The sequence below is a fragment of the Oncorhynchus nerka genome, linkage group LG21 (assembly GCF_034236695.1).
Source record: "Oncorhynchus nerka isolate Pitt River linkage group LG21, Oner_Uvic_2.0, whole genome shotgun sequence".
NCBI classification, from domain to species: Eukaryota; Metazoa; Chordata; class Actinopteri; order Salmoniformes; family Salmonidae; genus Oncorhynchus; species Oncorhynchus nerka.
The window spans coordinates 8,418,715-8,435,660 of NC_088416.1; the positions used below are offsets into that span (position 1 = coordinate 8,418,715).

Below are 16,946 nucleotides of genomic sequence, written 5' to 3' on the forward strand. Positions count from 1 at the left end.
TTAGTCAACAGGGGGGGGGGGGGGGGGGAAGGAGGAAACATGGGAGGGTGTAACACACAGTATAATGTAAATGTAGCTGTTGTTCTTCTCTGTGGTGACTTCACAGTGGGGTAGTAAACTCGCATGTTCAATCAATCAAATGCATTTAGCGGGAACTGCTTCTCCAATGTCATGGTGACGTTGGCTAGCGAAGCACAGAAACACCTCATCGGTTCTAACGGTCGTCATGTGCTGAACTGCGCATGGGCAGGCTGTCAAATCAAAAGCACTCCTTCGATTTGAAGTTGTTTTTGACGAAAACGGAAACCTGTCAGTTTGTCACCTTCACGGGGTTGTAGAAATAACATGTTCAACAACTTAAGACATCGGCTCGAATCTAGATTGTGCCTTTAGAGATCTAGATAATGAACATCATGGAGAATCGTTGACTTACCCTACTTGGTCTGTTTCGCGAGCGTTCCCGGATGTCTCACAATGTTGCGCCTCTGGGTTTCGAAACTCTGTGGCAAGGGTTAATCGTTGGCTTTTCTACAGAAATCTTTTGTGATCGACTAGGAATTCCTTGAAGATCGATCGATCGGTTGGTGGCAACAGCAATAGAATTGATAAAACGCGGAGTTGCATTCAAAACGGCAGTGCATTTTAGCCCAGGGTTTTGTCGGCAGTCTGAGGAAGTTCCAAAGTATTCTAAGGTACTCCAAGGTAGAGACTGATTTCTTCATCCCGCTCCCCCAGAGGCAGTTTGGAACTCAGTAGTGAGTGTCCAACCGAGGACGGATTTTTACACGGTTCAGCACTCGATGGTCTCATTCTGGAAGCTCGTGTGGCCTACCACTGTTGTTGCTCCTAGACGTTTCCACTTCACAATAACAGCACTTGACGTTAACCAGGGCAGAAATTTGACAAATTGACTTGTTGGAAAGGTGGCATCCTATAACTGTGCCATGCTGAAATTCACTGAGCCCTTCAGTAAGGCCATTCTACTGCCAATGTTTATCCTATGGAGATTGGCATGGCTGTGTGCTCGATTTTATACACCCAAATTTAAAGTGGTCGTCCACATAATTTTGTGTATGTAGTGTACCTTTTAGTAGGATGATTTGCAGACAAACAAATAAATGGGTAATCAACACTCGGTCACCAATATAGCCTAACATATGTGCGCCTTGTTCCTTTTCATTGATGATAGAAATCTTTGATTGCACCTCTGCTCACGTTGGTTGAGCACCTTCCACTTATTTCCATGATCAATATTCATTTACAGACACTGTAGTAAGCTCCAGTCTAATCATATTTAAGTTCATGGCATTTTAAGTAACTGCCATGTGATTCCCCGCCAATGAGACCACACGTAGGTGTACTTGAACTCTCACGCCCAACTAGGAGAAGCAGGCTACTAAAGTTGAAGCAACAAGTGTGTGAAAAATGCAAAAAAAAATGTGTGTTTTTAATACAACGGGTAGACTAAGCCACACAAAGGAGAAAGACAACCATTTCCAAATAATCTGCTGGACAACCAAAATAGTTTCATCACAAAGTCGTCTGTCTGACCCCATGCTCCGGCTAGCAGCATGAAAAATGCAAACCGCCGCAATTCTCTCTGTTGAGACACGCGGGATACCCGGAGGACTTGCTGGATCCGACAGAGATCAATGCAGCTCTCTACTTTAAGGTACAGTGCCTTCTGAAAGTATTCACGCCCCTTGACTTTTTATGTTGGTACAGCCTGAATTTAAAATGTATTAAATTAAAGATTTTGTCACTGGCCTAAACACAACACCCCATAACGCCAAAGTGGAATTATGTTTTTAGACATTTTTACAAATGAATAAATGAAGAGCTGAAATGTCAAACTATTTGAAAGTATTTAACCCCTTTGTTATGGCAAGCCTAAATAAGCACTGGAGTAAAGATTTGCTTAATAAGTCACGTAAAAAGTTGCATGGGCAGATTTTCTTTTAATGACGACTTAATCTCTGTACCCCACACATACATTTGATTATCTGTAAGGTCCCTCAGTCGAGCAGGGAATTTAAATACAGATTCAACCATAGAGTCCTGAGAGGTTTTCCAAAGTCTCGCATAGAAGGGCACCTATTGGTAGATGGCTCAACATTTAAAAAAGCAGACTCTGAATATCCCTTTGAGCATGGTGAAGTTATTAGTTGCAATTTGGATGGTGTATCAACACAACCAGTCACTACAAAGACACAGGCGTCCTTCCTAACTCAGTTGCCGGAGAGGAAGGAAACCGCTCAGGGATTTCACCATGAGGCCAGTGGTGACTTTAAAACAGCTACAGTTGAATGGTTGTGATAGAAGAAAACTGAGGACGGTTCAACAACATTGTAGTTACTCCACAATACTAACCTAAAAGACAGAGTGAAGAGGAGGTATAGAAAAAAAATATTCCAAAACATGCATCCTGTTTGCAATAAGGCACTAAAATTGCAAAAACATGTGTCAAAGAAATTAACTTTTCGTCCTGAATACAAATGTTGTGTTTGGGGCAAAAACAACACATCACTGAGTACCACTCTTCATATTTTCAAGCATGGTGGTGGCTGCATAATGTTATAGGTATGCTTGTCATCGGCAAGGACTAGGGATTTTTTTAGGATAAAAAGAAACGAAATACAGCTATAAGCACATGCAAAATCCTAGATGAAAACGTGGTTCTGTCTGCTTTCCAACAGACGCTGGGAGAAAAATGTACCTTTAAGCAGAACAAAACCTAAAACGCAAGGCAAAATCTGCACAGGTGTTAGACAACGTTGAATCTTCCTGAGTGGCTTATTTACAGATTTGACTTAAATCAGCTTGAAAATCTACAGCAAGACTTGAAAATGGATGTCAAGTAATGATAAAGAATAAACTTGAAAGCGGTTGAAGTATTTGTAAAAAAAAAAGATTGGCAAATGATGTACAATCCAGGTGTGCAAAGCTCTTAGAGACTTACCCAAAAGAAAGCTGTAACCGGCGCTAAAGGTGCTTCTACAAAGTATTGAATCTGATGTGAATACTTCCGTAAATGATATTTCTGTATTTATTTTCAATATATTGGTGTAGAATATGTAGAATATCCTAGCCTATTCATTGATGATATGCTCTACTTTACTGAAGTTGCAAGACATTGCAAGCTAAGAAATTGCAGAAATACAGCAGCTTTTGATTGCTGATAGATGGTCCTAGTGCACGGTTCTGACTGTCTGCCTGGTGGCCAACCTGTCTATACTGTGCCCCTCTCCTCTCTCTCTGTCTGTCCCTCGCTAGCTCGCTATGAAAGACAGTGTTTGCGTTCCAGGAAGTGTGGCAACTAATCAGTCTAGTCATTTAAAAAATACTGAATCTTAGGAATCGATTCCTAGTGGAAGATGTGTTTTCTTTCTACTAAATGGTGTTGGCAAGTCATGTTATTTAACACATTTTAAAGTACTTTGTTTTTTTAGGTGTGAGAGATCTGCGCGCAGGCAGCAGGCAGGCCGCACACAGACAGCGTTTTACCCTGGGTTGTCCTGAACACAATGAGCCTGTTTGTTGTATATTATAATAACCAAATATAGCCTATAAACAGCTGAATGTAGAGAGAAAGCATTTTTTCCTTCACATTAAACCCTGCTCAAGCACGCACACACAAACGTGCATGCCTGTGTATATGTGCACGTTTGTGTGCCTGCCTCTGTGTGTGTGCACTTGCTTGAGTTTGTGCTTGCTTGTGTGAGTATGTCAGACCTTCCTTAGTGAAAACACACATGATGCCCAGGTGGCAGGGTTGGCATGAGGAGTGTGCTCAGAAGGAGCAGCAGAACAGGAGTGTTCTTTAAACATTCAGCAGGAAGATGCAGCTACTCAGCTAGAGTCACACGAGGCCATATGATGCTCCCAACCTTCTGATAAGCAAATGGTTATGGGAAGATTTCTCTCCCCGTTCTGCTGACAAGTATCTTTTTTCTCGCTCTCCGCTCATACAGCAATATGAGGCTTAGTGCACTAAGTTGGTTTTTAAAAAAGCAGACATTTTATTCTTATTTTTTCCATTGATTAAAAGGGTGCTGCAGCACCCTCAGCACCCCTACTTCCAGAGGCTGTGGATAAGCATGCGAACTCCATCAAGCATAACAATCCTCCTTTCTCCTTTCCTTACTTAACCCTGCACTCTTCTCCCCTCTTTTCCTTCCTCCTCAGAACCTTCTCATCCTTCCTTCTTGTCCGCTTCTCTCGTCTCCACTACTTTCCTCTCCCCTTCCCGCCTTTCCTCTCTTCTTTCCTGCCTCATACCTTTCCCTTTCTTTTTATCCCCCCCTTTTACACTCTTCTCTTCTCCCCCTCCATTAACAGGGAAATCAGTAATGATTTTCTTGCTCTGGTAAGCAAGGAATCCCTCGCTCTGCATCTCTCCCTCTCCCTATGTTCATTCGCTCTCTCCCTCTCATCCCCCTTCCCTCTTTCGTTCACTTTCCTCTGTGTAATTTTTCTGCAGGTTTGGAAGCAGAGGCCTTGACTTCTTGGTGAGCCTTCGTCTGTTTTTTTCCCCCACTCCTTTTCTCACTCCGGGCTGAATGCAATTAGCTAAGGAGAGAAGCACGCCTCTTTCTGCATGGAGGGGAGACCGGGTGAGAGTGAGCGAGAGGCAGATTTCACTGCAGCCTCAAGGGCTGATAATAGATATTTCTAGAATTGGATAAGATCTGTTATGACCAATCCAATGACGTTTACTCGAAAACTATCAAATCCTTAAGCAATTAGACTTGGCTATATAAATATTATCTACAGTTAAATTACTTCATCACTAACCTTTATTTTTACCAGACCAGTTTAATGTTGACACTGGGAATTCCATGCCTATAAAACATACTATTGTACACCAATGCATCTCACTATAACAGATCCTTTGAGCATGAAAAGGTTCGATACAGAAGAGGAAATGGCTACTCCAGTCTTTCACTTTCCTCAGAAACTGCCATTTTTAGTAGCCATTAGACTACACTTCATCCTTTGATTGAAAAACCGTGAGTGGCGCGTGTCTGTACGTCACGTGTGCACCACCTGAGACCACCTGAGACCAATCTATTCCTGATTGTTAATCCAACAAAGTCCAGAAATTGCTGTTTTTAAAGTCATTCATATTAATGACACTACAGAGACCTCATTAAACTGAAGGTCAAAATAGGGCCCCCATAGGTCTCTGGTCTGAAGTACTCCACTATATAGGGACTATGGTGCCATTTGGGACCCGGCGTAAGTCTTATATGTTGACCTTCAGTAATAATAGAATATCGAAATCCAGTGTGTTATTGACAAAAAATAATTACTTTTTAAATGTCCTTTGAGTACATCTTGAAGTTTGCCCGTCCTCCTCAACCAACAGATCTCAGCGTCATCAGTCAATGATATTTACAAAGGGCTCACAACCTGCTAAAGCATTTATGATGTTAGAATCTGGCAAACAGTGCTTTGCAAATACAATGTCTACTCTGAAATGCTTCACAAACTGGCATGACCTTGTCATTTCTAAGGAGTCAAATGGAGAACAGCAACTTACCAGAAGAACAATTTATTCTATCAATCGGACATTGTGACAGCCATTCTGGATCGAGGAACTCCAATTTCACATGAGAATTTATCTTTCGGACAAGTTGGGCAGAAAGCTCAAATCACTCATTTATATTCTTCTTGTATGACCATTTTTTTTACTTGCCCGAACCAGCAGACAAGTGTTAACGTCAAGGCCTGTATATGATATATTCATGTCTATATACACACCGTAAAGCTTCAATTAAACCCAGTCTCAAATAGCCGCCCGTCCCTTTTCAGCAAATAAACACTGGGTCTAAATTAAATTGTTTATGAGGTTACCATGGACACAGCTCTGATATTCCCATGGTCAATAAACTTTATTATTATTATTTTTCATCTGTCATCGTCGCTAGCCATGGCACAACCAAACTCAGAGCAAAAACAAGTGAGAGAATGGCGAAGTCAAAATGTCAAGGTTCAGTGTTTGTCTGTGGATCAGACGAGGGCGAGACTGCTGGGTGGATCAGACGAGGGCGAGACTGCTGGGTGGATCAGACGAGGGCGAGACTGCTGGGTGGATCAGAGGCGAGACTGCTGGGTGGATCAGGCGAGACTGCTGGGTGGATCAGACGAGGGCGAGACTGCTGGGTGGATCAGACGAGGGCGAGACTGCTGGGTGGATCAGACGAGGGCGAGACTGCTGGGTGGATCAGACGAGGGCGAGACTGCTGGGTGGATCAGACGAGGGCGAGACTGCTGGGTGGATCAGACGAGGGCGAGACTGCTGGGTGGATCAGACGAGGGCGAGACTGCTAGGTGGATCAGACGAGGGCGAGACTGCTAGGTGAGGGGAGGCGCTGGTTGTGTTCAGTGATGGAAGCAAATAAACGCCTGGGCTATTAATTGAAGTTGTTTGGTATACCAGACATTCAACCTAACATGAAAGGGCCTGGCGTACATGTTGCCACTCCTAGAGAGCTTTCATCCAGCAGTGTCCCTCCCCCACCCAAATGCAGAGGCCTCTTTCCCCCCCTGCTGCATGGCTTCCCTCTGTGCAGAGGTCACCACAGTCCAGTTCCCCTTGGATATTAAAAATGTCAAGGCACGGAAAGAGTACAAAGAAAAGCTTCTCATGGACAATCCAGAGACACTATTTGCTGACTGCTACAAACATGGGAAAGTAAGCAACCTAATCTTCCACACAGACCATCCCTGGGCATGGCACACAGCTATAAGAGCACACTACCCCTCTTTTAAGAGGGTATTGGCAGAGGGTGGTTCAAATCAGAATAGTGGAAAACGAGGACCCTGAGACACCCTCTGTCAACCTGTAGGAGATGGAACAGTGGTGTTGCAGGGCGGGGTCAAACATTTCCAAAAGGACTTCCACAGAATCACAGCAGGGGAAGATTTCTCTCTGTGACGACTCCCCCACCTCGAGCGAGTCTGATCACACCTCTTCAAACTGTCCTGCAGACGAGGATAGTCACACCCCCCCCCCCCCTCCCCAGCACTAAACACACCCAGGTCCCACAACTGCACTGCTCCTCCATCACTGAGAGGGATACATTCACTGAGCTTGAGAGAAACATGATGGAGCTCAGAGAGCTAGTCCACTCTCTCCAGACACACAAAACAGGCCAGCACAACCCTCCCCCACACACAAAGTACCCAGAGGGCTGAAGGTGGAGATGGACTGCTGTCCGAGAAAGCTGGCTGCACTCCGGTCTGAGGTGAGAGAACTTGGAGGAGGAGGCGCGAGGAACACATGGCACAGCTCACAGCACTGCAGGAGGAGGTGAGAAAGCAGAGTTGTGACAATCAACCACTCATGAGAGAGAGAGCTAGCCATGCTCCCAGAGAAGCCAATAGAACAGCCAACTTCAGACCTCAAACACAGCCTTAACGCCACAGCGGGACAGACAAGGCAGGATCCACCAACACAGCAGACTCCCCCTCCTGGTACCAGCCCCCACCAGATAGCTCTCCTGAGAATAACCCCACTGAGGACACACAGAACCCAGAGATTGCGCTCCTCATTGACTCAAATGGGAAATGCATTGATGAGAGGAAACTTTGTCCAAAACACCAAGTGGCTAAACTCTGGTGTCCAAACACTCGGGGTACCCTGGAGCAGCTGTCAGAGGACCGACTAGGGTCCCCAGCCACATCATAATACACACAGGCACAAACGACCTGAGAGCGAGGCAGGAAAGGGTGGCCACAGCACTCAAGGGAGTGATTGAAAAAGCATTTTCCACTTTCCCCAATGGACAAGTAGTTATTGCCACCCTGCTACCAGAACAATACGTTTACCCTGCCACCATACAGCGGGGGAACGCAAGCATTACCCGGGACTGTGCCTCAAAATCAAATGGCAGCAGTCCTCATCTTTCCCAGGACCCTGAAGAACGTCACCCTCAACCGCATCTTTCTGGAATCAGATTGGTCAGACCAGCGATGAACAGACCTGAGCGCGGGAGCTTCTTGTTTTAGTTTCTGTCTGTCGGCTGGGAAGCAACAAAATGGAGTCGTGGTCAGCTTTTCCGAAAGGAGGGCGGGGGAGGGCTTTATATGCGTCGCGGAAGTTCGATTAACAATGATCCAGGGTTTTACCAGCCCTGGTAGCACAATCGATATGCTGATAGAATTTAGGGAGTCTTGTTTTCAGATTAGCCTTGTTGAAATCCCCAGCTACAATGAATGCAGTCTCAGGATATGTGGTTTCCAGTTTACATAGAGTCAAATAAAGTTCGTTCAGGGCCATCAATGTGTCTGCTTGGGGGGGGGGGGGGATATATACGGCTGTGATTATAATCTAAGAGAATTCCCTTGGTAGATAAATACCAGAACCGGACAAGAACCTGACACTCTTAACACACAGTGGGCAAACACCTACCTGGAGGTGACATTCCCTCCCAAATATGCCCCCCTAGAAACAACTAGAACAAAACAGCAAAAACAAATCAAAACTCCTGCAGCTGTCTCATGTCGTGTCAGTACATAGTCAAAATGGTAGGCGTCGAGGGGACTCTTACGGTAGGTACACCTACAGATCAACCCTTGGCAGTAGTACTGTAGATTACTTCATCACTGACCTCAAGCCAGAGTCTCTCAGAGAGTTCACAGTCAGCCCACTGACACCCCTATCAGATCACAGCAAAACCACAGTCTACTAGAACAGAGCAATACTCAATCATGAGGCATCAAAGCCAAATGAACTGCATAATATCAGGAAATTTGGCAACCACCTGAAAGGAAGCGATTCCCAAACCTTCCATAACAAAGCCATCACCTACAGAGAGCTGAACCTGGAGAAGAGTCCCCTAAGCAAGCTGGTCCTGGGGCTCTGTTCGCAAACACAAATAGAGCCCCAGGCAGCAACACAATTAGACCCAACCAAATCATGAGAAAACAAAAAGATTATACGACACATTGGAAAGAGCAAACTAGAACGCTATTTGGCCCTAAACAGAGCACACAGTGGCAGAACACTTGACCACTGACTGACCCAACATTAAGAAAAGCTTTGACTACGTACAGACTCAGTGCTCATAGCCTTGCTATTGAGAGAGGCCCCCGTAGGCAGACCTGGCTCTCAAGAGAAGACAGGCTTTGTGCTCACTGCCCACAAAATGAGGTGAGAAAACTGAGCTGCACTTCCTTACCCCTTCCTGTGCCAAATGTATGATCATATTTGAGACACATATTTCCCTCGGATTACACAGACCCACAAATAATTCAAAAACAAGTCCAATCTTGATAAACTCCCATATATATTGGGTTAAATACCACGGTGTGCCATCACAGCAGCGAGATGTGACCTGTTGCCACAAGAAAAGGGCAACAAGTGAAGAACAAACCCCCTTTAACTATTTGCACATCGTTATAACACTGTATACAGCCACAATATGACATTTGAAATGTGTTTATTCCTTTGGAACTTGTGGGAGTGTAATGTTTCCTGTTCCATGTATTGTTTATTTCACTTTTGTTTAGGAGCTATTTCATGGGCTTCGGCAACGTAAACATGTTTCCCATGCCAATAAAACCCTTTGAATTGAATAGATAGACAATGAAAGTGAGGAGAGAGATGTTCCGGCTTATGGAGCATCACGTTTAATATGCAGATTGGATAGATGTGGGCCCGTGGCCTAATCCCATTGTGAATACCAAACTAATTTCATGAACTCAGTTACTGCCATCTCGGCAATGACACACACACACACACACACATGATTGGAGCGACAGAGGAGAAAACACACTACAGAGAACACCGGGATGCCAGAGTCATATGTTCATTAGGCAAAAATAAGAGCAAAAAAACCCGCCATGAAGTTGAACATGGGTGACATCTTAATTCAATGTCCATTTTCTCCCCTTTAGACAAACTGACCGTGACCCTTTCCCAAGAGGATTTCTGTGCTAGCGTACCAGTTGAATCACCTCTCTGCCTCTGTTGTGCCCTACGACCCTAATCGTCACTCAATCGTTACATAAATGACACATCATACAGATGGCCGTGTGTGTGTGGGCACGCATGGTAAAGTGACAGGGGATCTTTAGAGGTGATGAAATCACCTGTGGTTGGTAAGCAAGACTCCCCTCAGTGTGATCTACATACTAAATCAGCTGTACCACACAGAGACAGCACTAGAGGCAGAAAATACAACAGAATATGGAATGATATCCAATTACATTAATATGTCAAATGAAGGCCATACCAATATATTCCCCCGAAGTACAGTATGTTCAAATATGTTCAAAACTAATGACGCATCAATGCTTTAGAGAGCAGGGATGTCTACTAATGACCATACTTGTGGAAAATATATCTAAATACTTTATTTGGCATACTAATATCAATATCATTGAACAAGGAAAGTACGCCACTTAGACAGGGTGTCTGAGAATAAGGAGTTTTAAGTTGGAGTGATCCATCTTTTGGCTGGTCCACTGTGGCTCTTACCAGCGCAGGGCGATCTTGATGGGCGTGGTGAGGCAAGAGGTGAAGAGGTCAGCGGGGAGGTCAGGGTTCATGGGCAGTAGCTCTGAGGCCTCGCAGGCAGCCAGCTGGATACAGTTCTTCATGGAGGGGGGCAGAGGCATCTGGGCCAGGGGGTGGTTGGGGTTAATGGCTGCCACCTGGAAGAGGACAAAAAGACTTGGATTGGAGATGAGGCTAATAGAGGGACAGGCTATACAGAGACACAGGTCAAACAGATTAGCTGCACAGACGGACACAGCGATTCCATGCTATCCCCGTCGGAATAAAATAGGAGTTCTAATTCAAAAATTAAATAAAAAAAGGTCCAGACAAACAGAGAACACCCGGGCATAGAGACAATATGTAATACTGAACTCGCGCATTAGACCCCCCTCCCCTCCCAGCTCTGACTTTGCTGATAGCTACTTTATTGAGGGAAGGTGTACTCACTGTGCCTGTTGTTCCACCTAGCTTTCTTAAGATGAATGCACAAAAATGTAAGTCACTCTGGATAAGAGCGCTGCTAACTGACTAAAATGTAAATAAAGTCAAAGAGTGAAAAAGAGAGGTAAAGGGAAAGAGAAATAACAGTAGAAACAGAACAAGAGAGAAGGGAGAAAAAAACAGAAAAAAAAACAGAGATGGTAACACCGAGCAAGAGAAAGAGGACCAGATAAAAGAACAAGAAGAGAACCAGCAGAAAAGAGAAGAGACAGATAATAGGCCAGAGGGATGTGCAGATCAGTGAGAGGGAGTGAAAACCTTTAGGACATTGGATCCTCTCACTCCTATAAACTTCTGCTATCACCCGGTAATTAGATGTGGAAGAGAGCTTTTGGAGTTCAGGGTGGCGGAGGTGTCCGATAGCATAGTGTATTCTGAACAAACAGCCTCTGGAGCAGATACTGGATAATGTGATATTATCATTCTGGGGAGCTGGACCCACCTGTACAATGCCATGAATACAAAGGTGTGAGAGAGCATGTGTGTGTGTGTGTGTGGAATGGGCAGGTGTGTGTGTACGTTTGTGCCTGAGTGTATGTGCGTGCGTATGTGTGTGTCTACTCCTGGTATGGGTGTACAGTTCCATCCAGACCTGGTTTGATGTCAGTCTGCCTCTAGGCAGCTTGTGGAGGTGAGCTCCATTTTTCATTTGACGACCTCGGAGTGCTCCCTTCCCCTCCTCACCCAGGGCTGTTTGACCACAGACTCCCCGGGCTTATAAATACTTCAGACTTATGACTGAAGCGCTTGTACTTTCGAGCTTCAAATGTGTGAGTTCTGCCATCATTCTACAATTCTGGCGCAGCCTAAATCTTCTAATGACCAACAACACGTGACGTGCGGCCGAGTTTCAGGCAAGGATCTGGAGATTTTATACTGATGACATAGCTGATGCATATGATAGAATGCAATACAATTTTAAGCACTTTGTCCGTCTAGCCTTATGATAGCTAGCGTCACGGTAGATGGATGGTACCGCGTGCTGAAGAGTGGGACTTTTCATTGCACACATGAGATTGAGATTTACCCGCCACTCTTAGTACCATTACATCCGTGAGAGAACAGGGAAATAACTGCTTTAAGTGGTAAAAACACTTGTTTTTAAAGCTGGCTAGAATTGCTGTGCAGAAAGGAAGTGAAAGGTCTTCTTCAAAGTGTCAACCTAAACACTTACATACAGCGCAGTAGACCAGGGACACATGCCCAGTTGATCAGGGTGTCCTCACATCTCCTTAGGCTATAGGGAGAAAAGGGAATGTGCGACACTCACACGGCACTCACACTGCACTCACACTGCACTCACACAATCTGGAAGGTGAAAATAGCTCAATTCTCCTCACAACTCCTCAACATCTGATGCAAGGCTTGGTAAACCTAGGCTTATTTTTGATTTATTAACGCCTCTTAGGCCAGAGTGCAGACGATGGAAGGCTGGTCATGTTTTTTTAAGGGCTAGCTGGTAAACAGACACACTGAAACGCAACCAGACAGACAGACCAGCATTTTCTCCAGATTTTCCTTCGGTGATGTGCAAATTCAACACTCCAAAACATGAAAAGGCATGAAAAGTAAGGTGTGTGTGTGCGTGTGTGTGAGATTCCGTGTGTTATATGATTACACATCTCAGTTCAGGGTGCAACAGAGCTATGCGCAGAAGAGCCTTCCTCTCTAATTGTAGCTTGTTATAATGAGGAGACTCCAGAGAAAGGAAACTAAATGTAGGACCTGCAAGCTAGCTAACATCTCAGTGTGACGTCCACGTGAGTCTTCATTGCTTTTTAGATACACACTCATAAAATAGCACTACGAAACCTACAGCTCTGCTCAGACCTGTCTGGATTAATAGGGACGTGTGTGTGTGTGTGTGTGTGTGTGTGTGTGTGTGTGTGTGTGCTGGCGTATGAACACTGTGCATGTCAGTGTCTCGTACGATTACATCTTCTCGTCACTCCTTGATGAAATGGGGAATGTTACGCTCACCAACGCGGCATGGATGTTTTAACTCCTCTATGATGGATCAACGATGGTGGAACAATATTGTTACACAAATCATTTGGGATATTGTGATACGGGTAAACAACACACCTCATGGTAAATATCACATTACTGCCTAAACCGTCTGCTTTTCGGTAATTAGCATATTAACATATTAGCATATCGTAATCTCATAAATTTGCATTACAATCATGGAAGGATTTTATTTATCACACTGGGGTATGTAAAAAAATAATAATAATAAATTGGCGTACACTAATTCACAGAACTAATCAGGGGGGGGGAGTATACACGTGCACAGAAACACACAGACAGAGCAAGGAGACAACAAGCACACACGGAAGTGTGCATTGACTGAGAACAGATATACCAACAGACAAATGCGCGACAATCAGACGCCATCCCCCCAAAAAAGAAAGAGCACGGACACACAGTCATTTCCACGCAGCAGATGATGATGCGGTGAGCATCATACTGCTGACTCCATACAGTAAGTTCTGAAATATTTACTGCACATAACAGAGCACTCAGACACCAAGCCCCCGACTGAAGGTTGCATGTCAGAGAGAGGAGAGAGAGGCCTCCCCATCCTTCCACACCACTCCCCCTATTTCCCGGTCAACAAAAAAAAGGATCAAGTCTGTTCCTGTGTGTGTGTGTGTGTGTGTGTGTGTGTGTGTGTGTGTGTGTGTGTGAACTAGGGCCACCCTCTTTGTGCACTCTGCTGCAGAGCGTTATGCTGTAGCAGAAACAGGGAGGGAGAGGGACTCCCTGCCTGCCTTGGTACCGTCATGCATCTTTAATAGTCTTCCGGAACTACCTCCCTCCCCGTCTCTCCACCTGTCTCCTTCCTCTACCGCCCTCATCCTATTTCAATATTCCTCTTTCATCTATCCCCCCCTCTCTTTTCTCTCCCTCCCAACTGCCATTCATCCTTCCATCCCCCTCCTCCAAATCTCTCTCGTTCTCCATCACTCCCCCATCCCTCTCTTCCTGTTGCTGTGCAGGTGGGGGAGATGTGCACTAAGGTGTAAAGTGGAGCCCTTTTGCTTTCCGCCAGCTGATATTTGTTGTTGAATAAGGTTTTTTCAAAATGTCACTTTTATTTTTATTGAAGACAAAGACAGTTTTATTATTTAAAAAAATGTTTTGCCCTTTTTCACCCCAATTTCATGGTATCCAATTGATAGTGTTGTCTCATTGCGGCGACTTCCGCACGGACTTGGGAGAGGCGAAGGTCCGAGAGCCATGCGTCCTCCGAAACACAACCCAGCCAAGCCACACCGCTTCTTGACTGAATGCCTGCTTAACCCGGAAGCCAGCCGCACCAATGTGTCACTGTACACCTAGCGACCGTGTCAGTGTGCACTGCGCCGGGCCCGCCACATGAGTTGCTAGTGCGCGATGGGACAAGGACATCCCTGTCGGCCAAATCGCGGCCGGCTGCGACAGAGCCTGGACTCGAACCCAGAATCTCTAGTGGCACAGCTAGCACTGCGATGAAGTGCCTTAGACCACTGCGCCACTCGGGAGGCCCAAAAGACAGTTCCGTTATGGCACATTAAATTCCATTCAATCACATGGCCCATATTGCAATATATCATCCAGAAGGCGAGGTCAGTACAAGTGCATCAAAAGCTGGGAACGAGAGACTGAAAAACAGCTTCCATTTCAAGGCCATCAGACTGTTAAATAGCCATCACTAGCAAATTAGAGGCTGCTGCCCTATATAGACGAGGAATCACCGGTCACTTTAATAATGTTTACAAATTTTGCATTACTCTTCTCATATGTATATACTGTATTCTATCCTATTCTACTGTATCTTAGTTTTTCCCGCTCTAACATTGCTCGACCAAATATTTATATATTCTTAATTCCATTCCTTTAGATGTCTGTATTGTGTGTAATTGTTTGACATTACTTGTTAGATATTACTGCATTGTTGGAGCTAGAAATACAAGCATTTCGCTACACCCACAATAACATCAGCTAAACACGTGTACGCAACAAATACAATTTGATTTGACAACAGTTCCAGCTGGCTGGAGCTAATAGCTTTAGCCCATAGTGACCCAAAGAGAACCCAGTGGCCAATTACACCAAGACTTAACAGCTGAGGAGCAAACACTACTCTTGCCCTTTCTCTCTAGACCTCTGTTGCCATCTCTCCCTCTGTCCCTCTCTTTCTCTCTTCCTTCCTTGCCCGCCCCCCTCGCTCTACCGCCTATCACACGCTGACAGCTTTAAGTGTTATTGATGGGCCACGTCTCTCTCCTCCGTCTTTCCATCTCAACATCCCTCTATCGGGCCGTGACCCCTGCTATCTTAGCCTGGTAAGAGTTGGACATATACACCACCGGTCAAACGTTTCAGAACACGTACTCATTCAAGTTTTTATTTATTTTTACTTTTTCTACATTGTTGAATAATTAATGAAGACATCAAAATGATGAAATAACACACAAAAAAAGTGTTAATCAAAAAATAAACTTGAGATTCTTCAAACAGCCACCCTTTGCCTTGATAACAGCTTTGCACACTCTTGGCATTCTCTCAACCAGGTTCATGAGGTAGTCACCTGGAATGCATTTCAATTAACAGGTGTGCCTTCTTAAAAGTTCATTTGTGGAACTTCTTTCCTTCTTAATTGCGTTTGAGCCAATCAGTTGTGTTGTGTCTCAACATCAACTGTTCAGAGGAGAATCAGGCCTCCATGGTCGAATTGCTGCAAAGAAACCACTACTAATGGACACCAATAAGAAGAAGATACTTGCATGTGCCAAGAAACATGAGCAATGGACATTAGACCGGTGGACATTTGTCCTTTAGTCTGGAGTCCAAATGAGATATTTATGGTTCCAACCGCCGTGTCTTTGTGAGACGCGTTGTGGGTGAACGGATGATCTCTGCATGTGTATTTCCCATCGTAAAGCATGGAGGAGGAGGTGTGACGGTGTGAGCGTTCTTTGCTGGTGACACTGTCTGTGATTTATTTAGAATTCAAGGCACACTTAACCAGCATAGCTACCACAGCATTCTGACGCGATACGCCATCCCATTGGGCTTAGTGGGACTATCATTTGTTGACCCAACACACCTCCAGGCTGTGTAAGGGCTATTTTACCAAGGAGAGTGATGAGTGCTGCACCACAATCACCCGACCTCAACCCAATTGAGATGGTTTGGGATGAGTTGGACCACAGAGTGAAGGAAAAGCAGCCAACAAGTGCTCAGCATATGTGGGAACTCCTTTCCAACAAGACTGTTGGAAAAGCATTCCTGGTTGAGAGAATGCCAAGAGTGTGCAAAGCTGTTATCAAGGCAAAGGGTGGCTATTTGAAAAATCTCAAATATAAAATATATTTTAATTTGTTGAACACTTTTTTGGTTACTACATGATTCCTTGTGTGTTATTTTATAGTTTGGATGTCTCTATTCTAAAAAATAATAAATAAAGAAAAACCCTTGAATAAGTAGGTGTTCTAAAACGTAGAGTAGATAGAAGAGTTTGAGGGAGCAGGGCAGAGGGAGCCTGAATGGGTGGATGGTGACAGGAGAGAAGCTGTGTTGCAGGTATTGAACTTAGCATGACTGCACAGTGAAGGATGAGTCTCCTCTCACAATCTGTCCGTATTTTTCTCAGTCTCTCTTGACTGCATTGGAACACTTTCGTCCTTCGCCATCCCTTCCTCTCCCACTTCTCTTTTCCCTACATCCTCCCCCTTTGTATTGCTCGCCCTCTTCTCCCCCTCTCTTCCCCCTCTCTCTGCATCTCATCATCCCTCCCGGTCCTTCTCTCGCTCGCCCTCTTTCTCTTTCTGCTGTATTCCATATAATCTGAAGTGCGTTCAATCTCCACCATGAATAATTGAACTGCGTGTTGTAAATTCACTTGAGATGCCACGGCCGGTAAGAAGAAAACAGTGGAATAAAGGGGATA

At 44.8% G+C, this 16,946-nt stretch overlaps 1 protein-coding gene across 7 annotated transcripts in view; it reads right to left on the reverse strand.

Moving 5' to 3' along the window:
• Positions 1–16,946, reverse strand: part of LOC115104411 (regulatory-associated protein of mTOR) — a 219,809-nt gene that overhangs the window by 127,724 nt on the left and 75,139 nt on the right. For all 7 annotated transcript variants that reach the window (XM_065006273.1, XM_065006277.1, XM_065006274.1 and 4 more), the window contains exon 7: positions 10,487–10,662. In XM_065006273.1, coding sequence (XP_064862345.1) covers positions 10,487–10,662 — 176 coding nt within the window. The remainder of the gene's footprint in view (positions 1–10,486; positions 10,663–16,946) is intronic.